General features: G+C 39.4%; 2 protein-coding genes across 2 annotated transcripts; both read right to left on the reverse strand.

The window, feature by feature from the left end:
* Positions 1-922: 922 nt before the first annotated feature.
* LOC106088474 (tectonic) lies at positions 923-6,806 on the reverse strand. The gene is made up of 3 exons (XM_013253996.2): positions 6,060-6,806; positions 5,827-5,977; positions 923-2,299 (listed from the first exon to the last, which is right to left on the reverse strand). The coding sequence occupies exons 1-3, from the start codon at positions 6,804-6,806 to the stop codon at positions 996-998; spliced, it is 2,202 nt and encodes a 733-aa protein (XP_013109450.2). The 3' UTR covers positions 923-995.
* LOC106088475 (B9 domain-containing protein 2) lies at positions 6,784-7,575 on the reverse strand. Its single transcript, XM_013253997.2, has 3 exons — positions 7,385-7,575; positions 6,961-7,312; positions 6,784-6,901 (listed from the first exon to the last, which is right to left on the reverse strand). Exons 1-3 carry the CDS (start codon positions 7,470-7,472, stop codon positions 6,808-6,810), a joined length of 534 nt encoding a protein of 177 aa, XP_013109451.1. The 5' UTR covers positions 7,473-7,575; the 3' UTR covers positions 6,784-6,807.
* Positions 7,576-21,202: the final 13,627 nt, after the last annotated feature.

A 21,202-nucleotide genomic window follows, 5' to 3' on the forward strand; every position in this document is an offset into this window, starting at 1 on the left:
CTGGTATAGTTGCCTTATAAACCGATCTTGGATCTTGACTTCTTGAGCCTCTGGAGGGCGCAACTCTCATCCCATTTGGCTGAAATTTTGCATGAGGTTTTTTGTTATCACTTCCAACAACTTCGCTAAGTATGGTTTAAATCGGTCCATGTTTTGATGTAGCTGTCATATAAACCGATCTTGGGTCTTGACTTCTTGAGCCTCTAGAGGGCGCAATTCTCATCCGATTTGACTGAAATTTTGCACGTGGTATTTTGGTGGCACTTCCAACAACTGTGCTAAGTATGATTCAAATCGTTTCGTAATCTGGTATAGCTGCCATATAAACCGATCTTGGATCTTGACTTCTTGAGCCGCTAGAGGGCGCAATTATCATCCCATTTGGCTGAAATTTTGCATGAGGTATTTTGTTATGACTTTCAATAACTGTGCTATGCATGGAGCAAATCAGTACATAATCTAAAATAGATGTCATATAAACCGATCTGGGATCTTGACTTCTTGAGCCTCTAGAGGGCACAATTCTCATCCGATTTGGCAGAAATTTTGTACAACGGCTTCTCTCATGACCTTCAACATACGTGTCTAATATGGTCTGAATCGATCAATAGCTTGATATAGCTCCCATATAAACCTATCTACCGATTTTGCTTCTTGAGCCCCTACAAGGTGCAATTCTCATCCGAATGAACTGAAATATTGCACAATGACTTCTACAATGTTCGGCATTCATTTATGGTCCGAATCGGACTATAAATTGATATAGCTCCAATAGCATAACAATTCTTATTCAATATTCTTTGTTTGCCTAAAAAGAGATACCGCGTATAGAACTCGACAAATGCGATCCATGGTAGAGGGTATATAAGATTCGGCCCGGCCGAACTTAGCACGCGCTTACTTGTTGTATTATTCATAAATCTTATAATCACTATTTATTTATTTGATAAATATTGAAGCCTTAGCATAGTAAGGAAATTTTCATCACTACCATATTAGAAATCTAACACTAGTATAAAGCCTATGATATTCAGTATTATAGCATGTCGTATAAAATTAGAAGCTGATGCAGCCTTTTCATTAATGTCATCGAAAAATCTCACAGTTAAGGTTAAGGGCACTTCTATGTGCTCATCCGAAGAAAACTCCAAGTCATGTCTTTCGCCCATTATCAAATTGGCATATTTTAGGATATTTTGATTTTGTCCCCAACCACCTCCGATGTCGATATCCAAATTACGCACACGGAATTCATATGATAAACTCAGTAGGATATTACGGCATATAAATGTACGAGTGTTTTCCATGTATTGACCAAACACTGGATCAAAGTCGGCATTGTAGACATTCAATGCTGTCCATCTATCAGTATCATTTTGAGGTTTCCCCAATTGTGAGATGTAATATAAGGAGATATCCACCGGTGTAATATGAGGACCGAAAAATTGTCGATGAATCAGCTCCTGAAGATTCAGACATATAGCGGTGTAATTGGTATTTAAAGGATCATGCGGGGTAAAACTTTGATTTTCCATTCTAAATTTACATTGTTTGGCTAAATTTATGCCATAGCTTAGGAATTCCCCTTCTTCTTTTGCCTCTTCGCTGGCCTGTGGGAGTTGACATAAGCCTTTGCGTTTCTTAAAGATGGGTAAAGTGTTTTGTTCCTTGATATCATCCACAAAGTAACTTATTTGTCTATTCTTTTCCGTTAAAGGCAAGGACTTGTTGACCACCACATACTTGGCCACTAACAAAGGTTTGCCCGTGGTATAGCCCAAAGGGCCAGAAGTTAGTCTACGATATGGTGTTGATTTAGTTGTTACATTATCATTGTTTTGTCCACGCATAGTGTTGTTGCAAAAACTTATATCATAATGTAACCAGGATTCCGCCTTGTTGTCATTTTCCTTGCTCTCATGCCAAAGGAATATCTCTGCTCCTTGTATTTGGGTGAAATTATGAAAAATCTTTATTTGAATTTTACTTAGAAAATCATCATTAAAAGTCTTCTTATCAGCCTTAATAGATTCTTGGCATTTCCTTGAAGATGTATTACACCAATGCAGTGATATGTTGCCAACATAATTCTCTACTCGCTTGGATTGAGCGATATCTTCATCGGAGATAAGAGGTTTCTGTAGAATTTTATATTTAGAATGCAGTTCCATCAAATTTCTTTTAATTTCTTCCGTTTGCGGTTTGTCTTTGGGGATAAGACATGTTCTCTTTTGCGATTTGAGATATCTAACGGGCTCTTTTGTTTGGCAATGGGGAGCTTTTAGCGTTGATGGCAAATCTGTAAGTAAAAACAAGAGTAAAATTTTGTTTTACAAAGAGCATTGAGAATTGTCAATTTGACCATGGACATTCCATCAAGAAAAAGGGGCATTGAGTGCTATCCGATTCAATTTGTAGCTCAATGAAAAGTAGTCTCCCTTTTTACCAAAATTTATAGCGCTTCATTTTGCGATAAAAAAGTGATATGTGACAAATTTTGTGATGATTGGGTAACAAATGTGATCTCAACCATGATTACGAAAAAGCGAGACTCAGACTATCAGTTAAAGATTTGTGCGTAAGTGATTTCCCATTCAAGCTCACGCCAATAAAATTTGACTTTGTGTATGGACTAGTACGCTGAAATACCGAATGATTTGAGAAAATGCAAAAATTTTGCTTTTCGTTATTTTTATACCCACTACCGACGGATGGGGGTATATTCATTTTGTCATTCCGTTTGCAACACATCGAAATATCCATTGCCGACCCTATAAAGTATATATATTCTTGATCAGCGTAAAAATCTAAGACGATCTAGACATGTCCGTCCGTCTGTCTGTTAAAATCACGCTACAGTATTCAAGAATAGAGATATTGAGCTGAAACTTTGCACAGAATCTTTTTTTTTCCATAAGCATGTTAAGTTCGAAGATGGGCTATATCGGACTATATCTTGATATAGCCCCCATATAGACCGATCAGCCGATTTAGGGTCTTAGGCCCATAAAAGCCACATTTATTATCCGATTTTGCTGAAATTTGGGACAGTGAGTTGTGTTAGGCCCTTCGACATCCTTTGTCAATTTGGCTCAGATCGGTCCAGATTTGGATATAGCTGCCATATAGAACGATCCTCCGATTTAGGGTCTCAGGCCCATAAGAGCCACATTTATAATCCGATTTTGCTGAAATTTGGGACAAAGAGTTTTGTTAGACCCTTCGACATCCTCCGTCAATATGGATCAGATCGGTTCAGATTTGGATATAGCTGCCATATAGACCGATTCTCCGATTTAGGGTCTTAGGCCCATAAAAGCCACATTTATTATCCGATTTTGTTGAAATTTGGGACAAAGAGTTTTCTTAGGCCCTTCGACATCCTCCGTTAATATGGATCAGATCGGTTCAGATTTGGATATAGCTGCCATATAGACCGATCCTACAATTTAGGGTCGTAGGCCCATAAAAGCCACATTTATTATCCGATTTTGCTGAAATTTTGGGAAAGTGAGTTGTGTTAGGCCCTTCGACATCCTTTGTCAATTTGGCTCAGATCGGTCCAGATTTGGATATAGCTGCCATATAGACCGATCCTCCGATTTAGGGTCTTAGGCCCATAAAATCCACATTTATTATCCGATTTTGCTGAAATTTTGGGAAAGTGAGTTGTCTTAGGCCCTTCGACATCCTTTGTCAATTTGGCTTAGATCGGTCCAGATTTGGATATAGCTGCCATATAGACCGATCCTCCGATTTAGGGTCTCAGGCCCATAAGAGCCACATTTATTATCCGATTTTGCTGAAATTTGGGACAAAGAGTTGTCTTAGGCCCTCCGACGTCCTCCGTCAATTTGGCTCAGATCGGTCCAGATTTGAATATAGCTGCCATATAACCGATCCTCCAATTTAGGGTCTTAGGCCCATAAAAGCCACATTTATTATTCGATTTTGCTGAAATTTAGGACAGTGAGTTGTCTTAGGCCCTTCGACATCCTTTGGCAATTTGGCTCAGATAGGTGTAGATTTGAATATAGCTGCCATATAACCGATCCTCCAATTTAAGGTCTTAGGCCCATAAAAGCCACATTTATTATCCGATTTTGCTGAAATTTGGGACAGTGCGTTGTCTTAGGCCCTCCGACGTCTTCCGTCAATTTGGCTCAGATCGGTCTAGATTTGGATATAGCTGCCATATAGACCGATTCTCTGATTTAGGGTCTTAGGCCCATAAAAGCCACATTTGTTATCCGATTTAGCTGAAATTTGGGGCAGTGAGTTGTGTTAGGCCCTTCAGCATCCTTCGTCAATTTGGCCCAGATCGGTCCAGATTTGGATATAGCTGCCATATAGACCGATCCTCTGATTTAGGGTCTTAGGCCCATTTATTGTCCAATGTCGCCAAAATTTGGGACAAAGAGTTAAGTTAAGCCCCTTGACATACTTCTGCATTATCGCACAGATCGGTCCAGATTAGGATATAGCTGTCATGTAGACAGATTTCTCGGTTTTAGGTTTTGGGGCCATAAAAAGCGCATTTATTGTCCAATGTTGCCAAAATTTGGGACAAAGAGTTAAGTTAAGCCCCTCCACATATTTCTGCAATTTGGTCTAGATCGATCAAGATTTGCATATAGCTGCTATATAGACCAATCTCTCGATTTAAAGTCTTGGCCCAATAGAAGGCGCATTTTTAATCCGATTGCACTGAAATTTAACACACTGACTTATGTTATGCTTTCCGACATCCGTGTCGTATATAGTTCCGATCGGTTTATTTTTAGATATAACTACTAAAAGAACCAATATTTTGTTATATATAATTGAACAATGACTTTTACTTATTAGTATTTGGTCCAAGTCGGAACATATGTTGATATAGCTGCTATGGGGCATAAGGTGTCAGTTTTGCACCGGATTTTGACAAAAGGTGGTTTACATATATACCCGAGGTGGTGGGTATCCAAAGTTCGGCTCCGCCTTTTTACTTTTAGTCGTGATTTTCTCGTGAATCGTGACTGTATCGTGAGTGTTTCGTGAGTGTCTCGTGAGTGCCTCATGGGTCGTGAGTCGTAATTTTCTCGTGAGCCACGATAAGTGTCGTTAGCATGATTTCACTCACTCACGCACGATGAATTTTAATCCAATCACGGTCACGCACGATCACGTGGTTGGATTTGGATCTCACTCACGAATCACGTGACACGACAACTTACGACTCACTTGCCTACCTCTTCGTACATTTTATCACAATATGTTCTTTGCTTATGTATTTCATGCTAAGACTAAAAATCCTCATCTGATTTCCTAAGAAAGTACAACATTCAACTTTCAATGTTTTAGCTCCATTATATGGGGCCTCCTTTTTATAGTCGAGTCCGAACGGCGAGCCGCAGTGCGACACCTCGTTGTACCATTTTTATACCCTTCACCATGGGATGGGGTTATACTAACTTCGTCAATCCGTTTGTAACCCATCGAAATAAAGTATATATATTGGGTTGCCCAAAAAGTAATTGCGGATTTTTTTAAAGAAAGTAAATGCATTTTTAATAAAACATGGAATGAACTTTAATCAAATATACTTTTTTTACACTTTTTTTCTAAAGCAAGCTAAAAGTAACAGCTGATAACTGACAGAAGAAAGAATGCAATTACAGAGTCACAAGCTGTGAAAAAATTTGTCAACACCGACTATATGAAAAATCCGCAATTACTTTTTGGGCAACCAATATATTCTTGATCGCCATGACATTTTTAGTCGATCTAGCACTGTCCGTCTGTGGTACGCAAAGCTTGACCATCAACTATCATTAATTTTCTTACCAAAATTAATTATATCCTTCGTCTCCATATTAATCAACTTCAACGGATCCCCATACACATAGAAATTTTTGGTGTTTTCCATGTCTATATCGTCCTTTAACAAATTTGGCCATTGGTAATAAAGAGAAGTATCGAAAGACCTTGGTTGCACCTTAAGTGCATGAAAGACAAGAAAATATAAAATTTTAAATTTGTTTTTCATTCTAAAGACATTTTGTTTTTAGTTTTTTTACCCTCTTGGCCGCTGATGGCATATTCGTCCTAAAGACACACAACCAACCATCATTCACTTCGCACGAAGGTAGACCATGTTGGAATTTGAAATCCTCAAAGCGTCCTTCATGCAATTCAAAATCATTGATGACTTCTTTGAGGCACTTGAAGACTTGCAAGGCTTCATCCGAACAATCCGGGTCACAACAACAATTGATGTCACAACCATGTAAGGTCATATCACAAAAGCAGTATTTGTTTGAGCGTGGAGTAGATGATTTGGAAGTGATGATAGGATCTAAAGGTGCTACGGTAGTATTGCTGGCTTCAGGCATTTCAGTGGTGGTGGTCATTTTGGATTTAGATTTTTTGGTTGCCATAGGCTTTCGAGTGGTTGTAGAGGTTGTTGACTTGGAGGCTATGGTGGTGGGTTTTTTACGGGGTGGAAATTCTGGCCATTCTTCTTCGGGAGTTGTAGCGGATGTAGCTGTGGACGTTGGTTGTAATGTTGATGAATTTGGCAGTTGCTTAGTGGTGCTTGAGGACTCTAAAGTTGTAATAGAAATTGTAGACGTTGGAGAAGTAGTAGTTGTCACTGTTGTTTGAGTCTCAGTCTCTGTTGGCATATCTTCCTCGCTTAAAGTTGTGGTAATATTGGGTGCTAAGGTTGTGGGCAAATGTCTAGATACTCCAATTTTTACCGCCTCCAATGTCCACAGGTAGGACAAGGCCATACAACAACAAAAGAAAATTTTAAGAGAAACCATGCTATTTAAATTCAATGCCAAATTTAGCAAAATTGCGAAAAATCAAATTGATATCTATGATGACTTTGCCGGAAGAACGAGTTTGTAGTTTATATCTGAAATGAAGAATGAAGAAAAATTTACTTTTCTCCGAGTTGTTCCGCCCCGAATCTACCTTTCCAAGCCTGTAAAAATTAAATCTTCTTTGCACAATGCCAGACCACCTCCACCAAATTTCTCCCTTAAATTATCGTACCACGAACGTGGAGCTATTTTCCAAGTTAAAACTTCCAAACGATGCAGTCCAGGTTTGCTGGGTAAGTGTACAAAACCATAACCCACGGGCCAACTTTTATTTAGAACATTAACCGCATGTATCTCCAAGTGAAGTTTTGGCCAACCTTGTACCGAAGCTGTGGCCAAATGTATGTCCAATGGTTGGCAGAAATCTGAGGAGGATTCTAAGCGATTGCCGGAGACAAATGTTTGGCCCTGGGCTTCGCCTTGTGTTATGCGCCAAGCAGTACCTTAAGGCATATGAAAATAATTGTTCATTAAGAATGATATTTCACATTTCCTTTTTTTTTTGGGAAACTCACCGCTTTGTAAGCTCCACTTGCAAAATATGTGGGGTTCGTGGAAATCAACAGCCTTCAGTATTTGTCCAATCACATAAACTTCCGCCATCAATAAAATACGCTGTGCATTTATTAAACATTGAATTTAATGTTATTTTTTTCTTCCTATGTTACTGAAACATTTTCTTTTGTCAGAATAAGAATGTCAAAAATTTTCAAAGCAAAGTGTTTTACTATCCTTGTCAACCGTAGTCATGGAAATCAGAGCCTATATGTACGTGGTGTCCATGCAACTAGCCAGGAAGTTGCTAACGGTTGACAAGTGTCAAGTATCACAAGTAAAAGCGCGTTAAGTTTGGCTGGGCTTAATCATATATAACACTAGCTGACCCGGGCCCGCTCCGCTGCGCCTTCTTTTACTTTATATGGAACAAAAGTTTCCTTGGAATATTTATTTTCGACATTTAAAAAGCTTTTAGTGAAATACCATGCTACGAATATAGTATATCGCTTGACTAATTGTTTAACAATATAAGTGCCTTTGTCCGAATCCCATATGATTTTTATTGGTATACGAATTTTAGTTTGGATGTAAGGTGTACTCTATTCTTAAAATACTTTATTTCAGCCCGCTACTCTCATGATATCTTATTTAGGGGTGTTTTCGGGGGAGAGGTGGTCCCCCAGGCACTTGGCCCTGAAAAATATCAGCATCATGCTCTTCTTTCAAAAACCATTTATTTAAACCTCTCCAAACACATGGCCCAAAATAGGTTATCAAATTCGTTTTCTAATCTTAAATACCACATATTGGCATGGTCGAAAAATTTTTACCCTTTGCGGGGTGTTTTGGGGAAGGGGTGATGCCCTAAATTTGGATATCAAATTCGTATTCTACTCCTAAATACCTTTATTTGAGCCCCATTTTGCGATGGTCACTAAGAAGTTGCTGCTTGTGGGGTATTTTGGGAAAGGGGTTGACCCCCAGAAAATTGGTCCCGAAGGTGGGTATCAATTCTTGCTCTAACCCCAAAAACCTTTAATTTATGCTCCACATTGACATGGTCGGTAGATATGGCCGATTTAGGTTTGTTTTGGGGATTGGGGTGGTCTCCCAAACACTAAGCCCGGAATATATATCAGCAACGTGCTCTATTCTCATATATCTATATATCATTTATTTGAACCCCATATTGCCATTGGCCTCAAAATTGGCTATCAAATTCGTTTTCAAATCTCCATTAAACTCCTTATTGACAGTTGGTCCCTAATGTTGATATCAGATACGTAGTCTACTCCCAAATACCTTTAATTTGAGCCCCATATTTCCATAGTCGGCAAACATGACCGGCTTGGGGGGTGTTTTGGGGGATGGGCGGCCACTGAGTGAATTGGTCTTGAAAATGTATATCGGATTCGTGTTCCACTCTAAAAACCCTCTTATTTGAGTCTCATATTGCAATGGTCAGCAAATACTTACTACTTACAAAGACCTTTCATTTGAGCCCCATATGGCTATGGTCATAAATTTGTCCCCTATTGGGGAATGTTTTTGGGGAGAGGCGGCCCCCAGCACTTGGTCCCATATTTGGATATCAGATTCTAATTCAAATACCTTTATTTAAGCCCCATATTCCCATGGTCAGTAAATAAGTCCTGTTTGGGGGATGTTTTGGGGAAGGGGTGGACCCCCAGAAACGTGGTCTCACATTTGGATATCACATTCGTATGCTACTCGCAAATACCTTTCATTTGAGTCCCATATTGCCATGGTCGGTAAATATGTCCGATTTAGGGGTGTTTTGGGGGTTGGGTGGTCCCCCTAGCACTTGGTTCGACAATTGGGTGTCAGATACGTTTTCTTACCCTCAATACCTTTCATTTGAGTCCCATATTGTCGTGATTGGTCTAAATATATGTTTGTATATGTCAAGTTGAGTGAAGTATTGAAATGTATTGCCATATCCAAATATTTGTATTATTTGGATATGGAAGGCGCCCTGAAGGTGTTTATTAAAAAGTAACAGGTAAAGGGCATTAAGTTCGGCCGGGCCGAACTATGGATACCCACCACCTCGGATATATACATTAATCACCTTTTGTCACAATACGTTGGAAAATACATAATTAATGAACCCATCAGTAGGTTAGGTTAGGTTGAAAAGAGGGTGCAGATATTAATCCGCCCCATGTCACTATGGACATATACCTAAGCCAGTAATTGGCCTCTAAAAAGAAAATTTTAAGTCAGGAATTCCTTGCTACTTATTACATCCTTAATTGTTTTCAATACCACTCCCCCTAGTTGGTTCATGTCTGGTATTATGTCCCCACCTAAGTGCCGGTATTTGTTAGACGCGAAAGCTGGGCAATGACAAAGGAAATGCTCCAACGTCTCACCATCTTCCCCGCATGTCTTACACATGCTGTCACTTGTTGCACCGATTTTACATAAGTGAGCTCGTAATCCTATGTGTCCCGTTATGATAACAATAGCTATACTGGCCTCCTTCTAAAATCCGTTCAGTAGTAGCCTCGTCTTCTCACGATCTGGATCCCCCATAGTATTTTCGCCATCCTACCGACAGTTCACTGTTCCACAATGTTGCATGCGCATTCGTTGCCCACTCCCTTAACTCGGACTGCGTTGATCCGAAAGGCTCCGGGTTAACCATGTTTATTGACGGCAGTCCTCTGCCCTTTACCGCCAAATCGTCTGCCCCTTCATTTCCCCTTATTCCGTTATGGCCCGGCACCCAAACGATGCGGATTTTGCCATCCTCAGAGAAGGCGTTAATCCCCTTCATACACTGCAAGACTATTCGTGACCTTACCGTCCTAGTTGTTATTGCCCTTAGGCCAATTATACTGCCGGTAAAGATGTTCATTCTCAACGACCTCGCGTTAGCATCACACTACTTCACGCATTCCACGATCGCCCGGATCTCCGCCTGCAGGACCGTATTATGGTCAGGCAGTCTAAAACAGATCTCAGTCCCTGGGTTCTCAATGTAGATCCCCAGGACCACTCTGTCCCCTAACTTTGATCCATCCGTGTAACATGATCTTCCAGATGGTAATACTAGGGTTCCATCAATCCAAGACTGTGCCGATGGCAGCAGTGCCTTGCACTCGACTTCAAGGTTCATCTCAGGTATCCGATCGGAAACCTTTTCCCTTCCTTCCAGGTTTCCTATCATCGCCTCGATTATACCGCGATGGTATGAGTTGCTCCCATCCTCAATCCATTCTCCCATCGCCTTAAGTCTCATAGCCGCAGTGGCTGCCTCACACTTAATCTGTATGGTAATGCGTCGGATATCTAGAATAGTCTCCAGTGCCTTAGTGGGCGTGGTCCTCATCGCTTTGCCTATGCCAAGACAACATGTTCTCTGAACCTGTTGTATGGTCCTTATGTTGTACTTTTTCTCCATAGCTGACCACCAAACTACTGAGGCGTAGGTAAGTATTGGTCTAATCACGATCCTGTAGAGCCAGTGAACTATCCTCGGATTCAGGCCCCGTTTCGAGCCTACGGCCCGTCTACATAGTGCCCAACTTCTGTGAGACTTCTCAGTACGCGCCTGAATGTGACACTTCCAATTCAGTTTCCTGTCCAAGATCACACCTAAGTATTTGACCTTGTCAGATATCGAAATCGTCTTATTGAGAAATGTGGTGCGTTCGATTGGCCCAACTTCGTCTTCCTCGTAAACAGGCATATTTCAGTCTTCTCTGGGTTAACATTGAGACCTCTGGGTCTAGCCCAATCATATGCCATCTGCAAGACATTTTCGGCCCTTCTGCATAGCTCGTTTGGATCCTTACTTTTTAAAAGTATAATAACATCGTCTGCGTAGCAGACGGGTTCAAATCCCTCCTCAGTCATTTATGGTGGCGATAAAATGCCCCCCTGTTGCGTCTCTTATGCCCCTTTATCCCTTATATTTACACCATGGGACACACAATTTATCCACCTGTTCCTTAGCAAATGGTTTATCCAGTCTCTTAGGACCAGGTCCACACGGTATTGGTCTAAGGATTGGATCAGTGTGTCGCTATGCACATTGTTAAAAGCCCCATTGATGCCAAGGTGTACGATTTGGTATCGAAGGATTCTTCTATTTGATGCACAACCTCGTGCAGGACAGTCTCCACCGACCTTCCCTTGCTGTTTGTATTTGAGCAGTTCGCTGGATGTCCTACTCTTTATCATGGCATTCACAATACGTTCCATGGTTTTGAGTAGAAAGGACCTAAGGCTTATGGGTCTGTAGGCCCTTGGTGTCGCATAACTTTCCTTGCTGGGCTTGGGTATAAACACCATCTTTGCCTGCTTCCAGGCTTTCGGAGTACATGCAAGTCCTAGCCACGCTGTGAAAATATTGGCCAGACGAGGCGCCAGATAGTCTGCCTCTTTCTATAGTAATGCCGGAAATATTCCATCAAGTCCGGGTGACTTAAATGGTTTGAAGCTCCTTAAGGATTCCTTAATTATAAACCTTCGATCAACGTCATTATTCCAAGATTCCGGTGTCTCCGTGAGTCCCGTCGTATCCTGTGGAAAATGGGTTTCCATCAAAAGCTTTAACGTGTCCTCAGTTGTCTCTGCTCTCGCTTCCATGTTGTCTACTAAAGTTTCAGTTTGGATATGGGTTTTTGAGAGAAACTATTTTTTCTTGGCGGCGTCATTAACGCTATCGACCTGTTTGCAGAAAAGCTTCCTGGGACACTTTTTGCCGCTCTGGAATCTTATTGTATTCCTTGAGCCGTGTGTAATACATGTTCCAATGAACTTCAGCTTTTTACGACGTGCTCTGTTGAAAAGTCTGCGGACCTCTTTCCCAATATTGCGAATCTCCCCGGTCATCCAGGGTTTTTCTTGGGCTCAGTATATATGGCAGCTATATCCTAATCTGGACTGATCCGGGACGTATTGTATAGGGATGTCGAGAAGCTTAACACAACTCGCTATAACAAATTTCCGCGAAATCGGAAGATCTTAAATCGAGACATCGGTATATATGACAGCTATATGCTAATCTGGACCGATCTAGGTCAAATAAAACAAGGATGTCGGGGGGCCTAGCACAACTCACTGACCCAAAATTTAGCGAAATCGGACAATTCATGCTTTTATGGGCCTAGAACCTTAAATCGAGAGATCTGTCTATATGACAGCTATATCCAAATCTGAGTCGATCAGAGACAAATTAAACAAGGATGTCGAAGGGCCTAACATAACCCACTGTCCCAAATTTCTGCGAAATAGGATAATAATTGAGGCTTTTATAGGTTTAAGACCCTAAATCGGCAGTTCGGTCTATATGGCAGCTATATCCAAATATAGTCTGATCTGAACTGGGCTTCAGACCCTAAATCGAAGGAACGATGTACATGGCAGCTATATCTAAGTATAGTCCGATCTGAAAAATATTTCAGTCGGATGTCGTAACGCTTAAAACAACTCACTGTTTTAAACATCAGCGAAATCGGGTAATAAATAAATCTGTTATGGTCTTCAGACCCTTAAACGGCAGATCGGTCTATATGGCAGCTATATCTAAATATGGTCCGATCTGGAACATATTTGGGTCGGATGTTAGTATGCTTAAAACAACTCAATGTTTCAAATTTCAGCAAAATCGGTTAATAAATACAGCTTTTATGGGTTTCAGACCCTAAATCGGCAGATCGGTCTATATGGCAGCTATATCCAAATACGAGGGTTTCCTTTTATATTTCGTGGTTGTACAACCCTTGTGTTGCAATCTGGCTACAGACAGCTCTATCGTAAAGCTTGACATTTTTGAGGTTATACGTACTTAGAACGTTTTGACAAACGAGCGCTTTTTGTGTTGTTTACAGTACCTTAAATTGCCTAAAAAATGGATTAACTCATCAACAGTGCATCGATGAAGCTCCATCAAGGACCAGTGTTATCAATGGCATGGTGAATTCAACCGATGTCCTAGTTCACTCCAAGGCGAATTTCTCAGTTCACTCCTTCACGAAGGTAGTCAAAAAAACTTGTTCGAGATAGAACCCACACAATTTGTCAATCGCTCAATAAAACGATCGTGTCGATTGGCCGAAAGAAATGCACCAAAAATATGATCATGGTGCTTCGAAACACGTCTACGACATCGTGACAGGTAATGAATAGTGAATTTACGCATATAAGCCCGAAAGTAAACAGCAGTCGACATTATGGGTGTTTCCAACAAAAGTTGCTCTGCCACAAAGAACTTCCAAGCAAATGATCGCCTGTTTTTTCGGAAAAACTGGACAAAAAAAAAAAACGCAATCGTACCACTAGATCAACGCAAAACAGTCAATTCTGAGTGGTACTGAACCATTTTTTTGGCAGTTGTCTTTCAAGAAATCAGAAAAACCAACTGCCGAAGACGGATCACTCTTCACCACGACAATTCGAGCTCACACACATCGGCTCAAACAACTGCATTTTTGAGCACTCAAAACATCGATTTGATGAGTCATCCGCCGAACAGTCCTGACTTGGCACCGAATGACTTCTTTTTATTCCTGTACGAAAAAAATTAAATTAGAGGTCAACGTTTTTCAACACCTGAAGAAGCGGTTGATGCGTTCAGAATGCATGATTTGGAGATACCTCAATCAGGAGTGCAAAAGTGGTTCGACAATTGGTTCAACCGCATGCAAAAGCGTATAGATCTTAATGGAGAATATTTTGAAAAACAATAAAGTGATTTTCGATGTGTTCAAAGTACGTTTGAACATGAAGTCATGTGCACCCATGTGCAGACATGCGTTCACGTATGCACATGACCCACTGTGCATAACGGTACATTGAAGTAAGTTCTTAATCGCTGATTCCGCCTTGACTTCATATTTGTTTACCTGGAATTGTTGCTTGTAGCTTGGAAAGTTGACCGTTTTCGCGGGGTCCAAGTGACAAGCAACAACCAAAAAAAGATCAGTCTCGCTTTTAAATCTCAAACCCGCGCATCGTATTCTCTCCCCCTCAAAGTGAACCCAAGTGAAGTGAAAAGCAAAAAAGTGATCTTACATATATACATATAAACAATCGTTAAAGAAAAGAACATTACAAACAGTGAAACAAAAATTAACAAACTCAATTTTCAGACGTGAAGAAGACACTAAGATACAACATAAACCCACAAGAAGACCCAAAATCAACACAACACATGGTTAAACCATCAAAGTGCGGGACACCAAAAATAAACACAAATGCGGGCCACTCTACACACCATCAACCAATTCCTATATCCTTAGACCCAAAATCAAAATGTGAAATAACCTACTTACCCTCTAAAATTAAATTTTCCTACTTAAAGCTAAAGTTAAAATTTCCTATCCAAAACTAAAAGTAAAATTCGCTACTTAAACTAAGAATAAATTGTGCTACTTCATCCTAAAAGAAATTAACTACTTAATGCTACATGTACAATTGTCTATCTAAATTTACCTACAACAAAAGACTGAATTCGATTTACTACTTATAAATAATGAAATGAGCAACAAACACAATAAACCATTACAACAGCATTGAATTTTAAACCTAATTCTCCCTCTGATTTTTTATTTCGAAAGGCAAAACCCTTAGTTTGACCCCAAACATTTGGTCCTTCGAACCGGATAAGTGGTTTTTTTAAATAATTAAAAAACCAAAAATCAAAAAAATTTTTCTGTTTTGTGCCCAAAAATAATTCATTTTCATTTCAAAAGACCCAGTGACCGAAACACAAAAAAAATTCGCAACAACAAAAGTGCAGTGACCCAACAATTAAAAGCAAATGAAATAGAGAAAAGTGCGAAAAAAGGGTTGGTTACACACAACCGTACATACATACACGTATGGACGGACGGCCAACACAAAAATATCAAAACACATAAAAGATCAGTTTTGGCAATTTATTAAAAACAAAATAATACACAAATCACAAATTAAAAAATATATAGCGGCTCTCAGTGTTCTTCGTTTGGTTGTGGCATTTATTTTATTGAAAATTTGATAAAATATTCCAACCAAATGAAGATCAAAACGAAATAACAAAAGAAAATAATAACCAAATTGCAAAGTGACAATTAAAGTACATAAAGACTCAAATAAAACAAAAACTAATTAAATTAACAGGGTGACCCGTGTAAAAATAAAAATAATTAATTAAATTTTAATGTGCAAAAATTGACCCCAAAATCATTAGAAGTTGTGGTAAATCAAAAAAGAAGTGTGCAAAAGACCCAAAAAACGTAAAGTGACCCGCACAGTGGAACAGAAGTGGAAAAAAGTGGAATTTCAAAAAAAATTATAAAAATCAAAAATTTTTAAATTGTTTAAAGAAGTTTCTTTGTGTTAAATTGAAAAAAAGAGCTAAAAAATTGAAAAATTTAACAATTTATCGTCCAACCCAAAATTTATGTTAATTTTTTCTACATATTTTGAAAAATTTTTTTTCTCTAAAAATCATAAATTTTTCAGTATTTTAACTTAAAAAACAAATTAGAGTGTTAAAACAGAATTATGGGTTGCTCGATAAATTTGTAAATTTTATCCCAAACTAATTCTTTCTTTTTCTATCACACATAAAATATTGTGCATTTTCAAAAAACCCCAACAAAATCAAATTCGTGCGTTCCGTGTAAAAACACAAAAACAAAAAATCTACGCTCTGGGATAAAAACGGAAAAACCCGCTACAACGGTTAAATTCCCAAAACTTCATCAAATCAAAAACACTAAAACAACAAAATCCAAGACTCTAACGACACAAAGCTACAAAAATTGCAAAAGGCGCCAACACACAATTCTGGACCCAAGCCAAGCGCCCACCTACACACACACACACATACACACATCAAAAAAGAAGCTTCAAAGTGAGTACCATTTTGTTTTTCTATTAAAGTGCGCTTGGGTATTACGTCATACATAACCTTTTTTTCAAAAAAGGAAAAGTTCATACATTTACCCAGCGTACTTTAATATTGTTTTTGATCGTTTTCTGATTATGAATCGCTAATTCGGTTGTCTGATAAATTTTGACCCAATTAATTTTGACCCAAATTAATTTGATCCAAGTGAATTTGACCCAATATAGCAGACCCTACTTTCAAGGCAGTGTGTAGGATTTTCGGGACAGACATCCACGAGATTTTTTGTTGAAATTTTCTATAAAGAAAAGGAAAAGTGTCTAAGAAAAATCGAAGTGCTTTTAGAAAAGAAGAAGTTTTTTTTATCAAGAATTGTTTTTGTGTGAGAAATAACGAAAATAATATTGCGTGCTGGCCTCATTTGTCTTCGAAATTTTAAAACTTCATTCTATTGCACAAATTTAAGTGGAAACGGTCGGAAAGGACTGTGGTTGTTTGTGCAATCCTTTGTTGTTTTTTATACAGAAAGCAAATTGACCCAACGAGTCAAAGCAGTATTATTGTAAAGAATCATCTAGTTCTGTATGCCAAATTTTGAAAAGTGAAAGTTTAATTTTTTTTGGAGAAAAATAAATTTTTTTTGCAACTTTAATTCGAGCGGAATTAAATTGCTGGTGTATTGCGATTTGAAAGGAAAATTTTTCTTACAATTTTTTGCGGCTATTGTATAATCGATATCATCAGAAATATTAACCTGTTTTTTTTTCTAGTGACCCAGATAAAACATTTATTACGAATTTTGTAAAAAGTTTCAGGTTTGACCCTTAGATATTTGACCCATCATCAAGACACACATTTTTTTTTTCTCGCATTAGGTTTTTTTGAAATAGATTTGATTTCTACAAATAACCAGTTTTTTTTTAGGACATTTTGTTGTAAAATTTTCCTTGGTTTTATAGTTTTTTGACCCTATTTAAAACATATACAAGCCAATTACAAAATGGATAAGAATTTACGCGAAAGATTTGTAAACTGTGTGGATGATTTAGTGGATTTTGAGACTGTTTACTCCGCGGCTAAGTCGGATGATAATATACATTCGTTAGAAATCACGCGGGTAGAACTCAATTCTTTATGGGATCAAATCAAGAAGGCATACTTAGATTGTAGGGATCGCATTCCGGAAAAGGATGAGACACCTATAGATAAAACTAAGCTTCGAAATAGCTACAAACAGGCACTAGAAACTTATAAACGGTGTTTAAGCTCTCTTAACGGAGAAATTTTGGCCCTTAACGAGCAACAAGATCAAGAAAAACAGGAGAGAATATCGATGACCCAACAGCGAGACACTAATGATTTTTCACCAGCTCTAAGATTGCCGCCCTGTGACACAGATGTTTTTAAAGGGGGATATCGCGAATGGCCTACCTTTAGGGATTTATTTTCAGCAATTTACATTAACAATTCAAAATTAAGTAAAGTCGAGAAGTTGTTTCACTTAACCCAGAAAACAGCAGGAGAAGCCCGCGAAATAATTTCCAATGTTCCACTGACCCATGAGGGTTTCGACATAGCGTGGAGAAATCTCGTTCATAGGTACGAAAATAAACGCATGCAGGTAAATGAGCAATTGCGAGCTCTTTTTAATTTACCTTCGGTTTCCGTTGATAGCGCGTCAACAATCCAGAAATTACAGCGCACTATAGGTAGTTGTACCCAAACTTTACAGACCCTTGAAGTAGAAACGGGGGGATGGGACCCAATCTTAGTTTATCTTGTGTCAACCAAACTACCAAGAATATTTTTAGAAGAATTCGAAAGCAGCCTAGCAGATTGTTCGTCTCTTCCATCGTGGAATCAACTAGATGTATTTTTGACCCATAAATTCAAGACCCTAGAATCAGTCGGCAATATCAAGCCACAATATTCGAGATATAATCAACCCAGATCGGAGTACGATAAGCGGGAAAAGCGAGTTAATAGTTTTCAAACAAATGTAAATCCCAATTTCAAGAACACGGGCTCAAGACCCAGCAACAACACACAATCACACTATAATGCTCAGAATAACAAACCGGTTTGTCAACTTTGTAAATCCAATCATTCTTTGCGAGAATGTCCTCAATTTCTAGAAAGGTCGATCAACGATCGAATAAACATTGTTAAGACCAGTCATCTTTGCTATAACTGCCTTTCTTCGGATCATGGAGTCAGGGAGTGTAAAAGTCGTTTTAGTTGTAGGGAATGTAGTCAACGACACCACAGTTTGATACATAAAGGCAACCAGACCCAGTACCCTACAACAGGCACACTCCAACGAGACGGAGCACGACCCAGCACAAGTGCTGCCGCTCTCAACACTTTAGTTCAACCCGGTAGACAGGAAGCACGACCTAGCACCAGTGCTACTGATCCTACCACCCTAGCTCAACCGGTTAGCGAATACGCACGCCCTAGTACCAGTGCTGCCGCTTTAACCACCCTAGTACAACCATCGGTATCGCCAAATATACAGTCCACACCTTGTTTAGAAGCACCTTGTTCAACGACTTTGACACTTCAGGAAATCAGACCCACTCCGCAACCCAAAGAGACACTTTTGTTCACAGCAATAGTTCAAATCAAATCTAGAGGACATAGATATGATGCCAGGGCAATCATCGATCCTGGGTCACAATCAACTTTCATTTCAGAGAAAATTAGAAACAAACTACAACTTCCAACAGTTAAGAATTTAATTCACGTCACAGGTTTAAGCGACGCAGTTTCTGAAACATCGACAAAAGCTTGCGTCTTCAATCTTTGCTCACGAGTAAATCCTAGTTTTGAGCTGGAGGTTTGGGCACCAGTCTTAAAGACCCTACCTTCTCATTTACCAACACACGATTTAAGGCAAAATCAATTTGGAGATTTTGCACACCTTGGTCTCGCGGACCCTCGATTCTTTGAAAGTCGACCCGTGGACATGTTAATCGGATTAGATATTGGACCCCTTATATACACAAAAGGCGGTACTATGAAATCCTGTGGATCACTTTTAGCGCAGGACACCGTTTTTGGGTGGATCATAGGAGGACCCATTACGGAAGACCCTAAATCCGACAGACAAATCACACTTTATAGTGCATCATCATTAGAAAAGATAATCACTCGCTTTTGGGAGGTGGAAGAGACCCCAAAAAAGGTTTTGAGGTCAGCAGAAGATATTTATTGCGAAAATAATTACAAAAATACAACACGACGTAATGAGGCGGGGAGATATATCGTAACTTTACCTTTTAAAAGCTGTTCAGAGATCGGTTCATCTAGGAACATCGCATTGGCACAGTTTCATAGAATGGAGAAAAAGTTGTCTAAGACCCCAGATATTAAAGCACATTATGATGCAGCCATATTAGAGTATTTGGAATTAGGACACATGAGGAAGGTAGACCCAAACAGCGTATACAAGACCCCTCACTACTACTTACCTCACCATGCAGTTATCAAACCAGATAGGGTTACCACAAAACTTAGAGTGGTTTTTAACGCATCTAGCCCAACATCAAACAAGAAAAGTCTTAATGATATCTTACATACAGGACCCATACTTCAGCAAGACCTTGTCGTACAAGTGTTGAACTGGAGATTTTTTAAGTACGTCTTCAATGCAGACGTGACAAAGATGTATCGTCAGATCTTAGTAGACCCCAATCAAACAGCATTTCAAAGGATCCTCTTTCGCAAATCAGAAAACCACCCAATTGAGGATTACGAACTCTTAACTGTTACCTTCGGCATAAATTACGCCCCATTTTTAGCGATTAGGACCCTTCTCCAGTTAGCAGAAGACGTGAAAGATTCTCATCCGTTAGGATCAAGAATTATTAAAGAAAATTTATATGTCGATGATGTATTAGCGGGCGGACACTCCATAGAAGAAGCTACAGCAGCTAGGAAAGAATTAGCCTCCGCATTAGAATCAGCTGGTTTCAGGCTAAGAAAATGGGCGTCAAATGACACACGTTTGTTAAAGGATTTAAATGAAGACATGCTTCTTCCAATAGATTGGTTAAATATTTCCGAAGCTTCTTCGACAAAAACCCTAGGAATTCGTTGGAATATATCAGGTGATAATTTCACCTTTACGGCCCCTACAGTTGAAGAAAAGCAAATGAGCACCAAGCGAGAAGTATTATCAACGATAGCAAGGTTTTTCGACCCATGTGGATGGTTAGCGCCAGTAATTGTTATAGCCAAGTTAATCATGCAGCAGGTTTGGCTAGATAAGGTAGAATGGGATGACTCGTTGAAGCCAGTGACTCAAATGAACTGGAATAACTTTGTGAGAGGCAGCCATTCTATAGACACTGTATCGATACCAAGATGGGTTCGGTTTACACCTGCTAGTATTGTGGAGATACATGGATTCTGCGACGCGTCAGAAAGCGCATATGCAGCCACAATTTATATACGCGTTGAACACATCGATAAAACTGTAGACACTTTTCTTCTAGCAGCCAAGACCCGAGTAGCCCCAGTTAAGAAAATCTCTCTGCCAAGGTTAGAATTATGCGGTGCAGTTATGTTGTCAAGGTTAGCAAATGCCATTGTGCCTAAGCTTCGATTATCAAAGTTTACGACCCATTTCTGGACCGACTCTACAATCGTTCTAGCCTGGCTACAAAAGCCACCATGCTCATGGAGCGCTTTCGTTGGTAACAGGGTTTCAGAGATATTAGAGAACGTCGGTGGTGAGAATTGGAAACATGTTGACTCAGAATATAATCCTGCAGATGTAGCAAGTCGTGGCTGTTCTCCTGACGACTTAATATCTCATAATTTATGGTGGACGGGACCCCAGTGGCTCAAATTGCCGCATGATCAGTGGCCGCAAGACCGAGTTAATACAGACACTAATCTTGAAGCAAAACAAGTTAAAGTATTCGCAACAGGCACTTTTGATGACCCTTTGACTCGATTT

This window comes from Stomoxys calcitrans, chromosome 3 (assembly GCF_963082655.1).
Source record: "Stomoxys calcitrans chromosome 3, idStoCalc2.1, whole genome shotgun sequence".
Lineage (NCBI taxonomy): Eukaryota > Metazoa > Arthropoda > Insecta > Diptera > Muscidae > Stomoxys > Stomoxys calcitrans.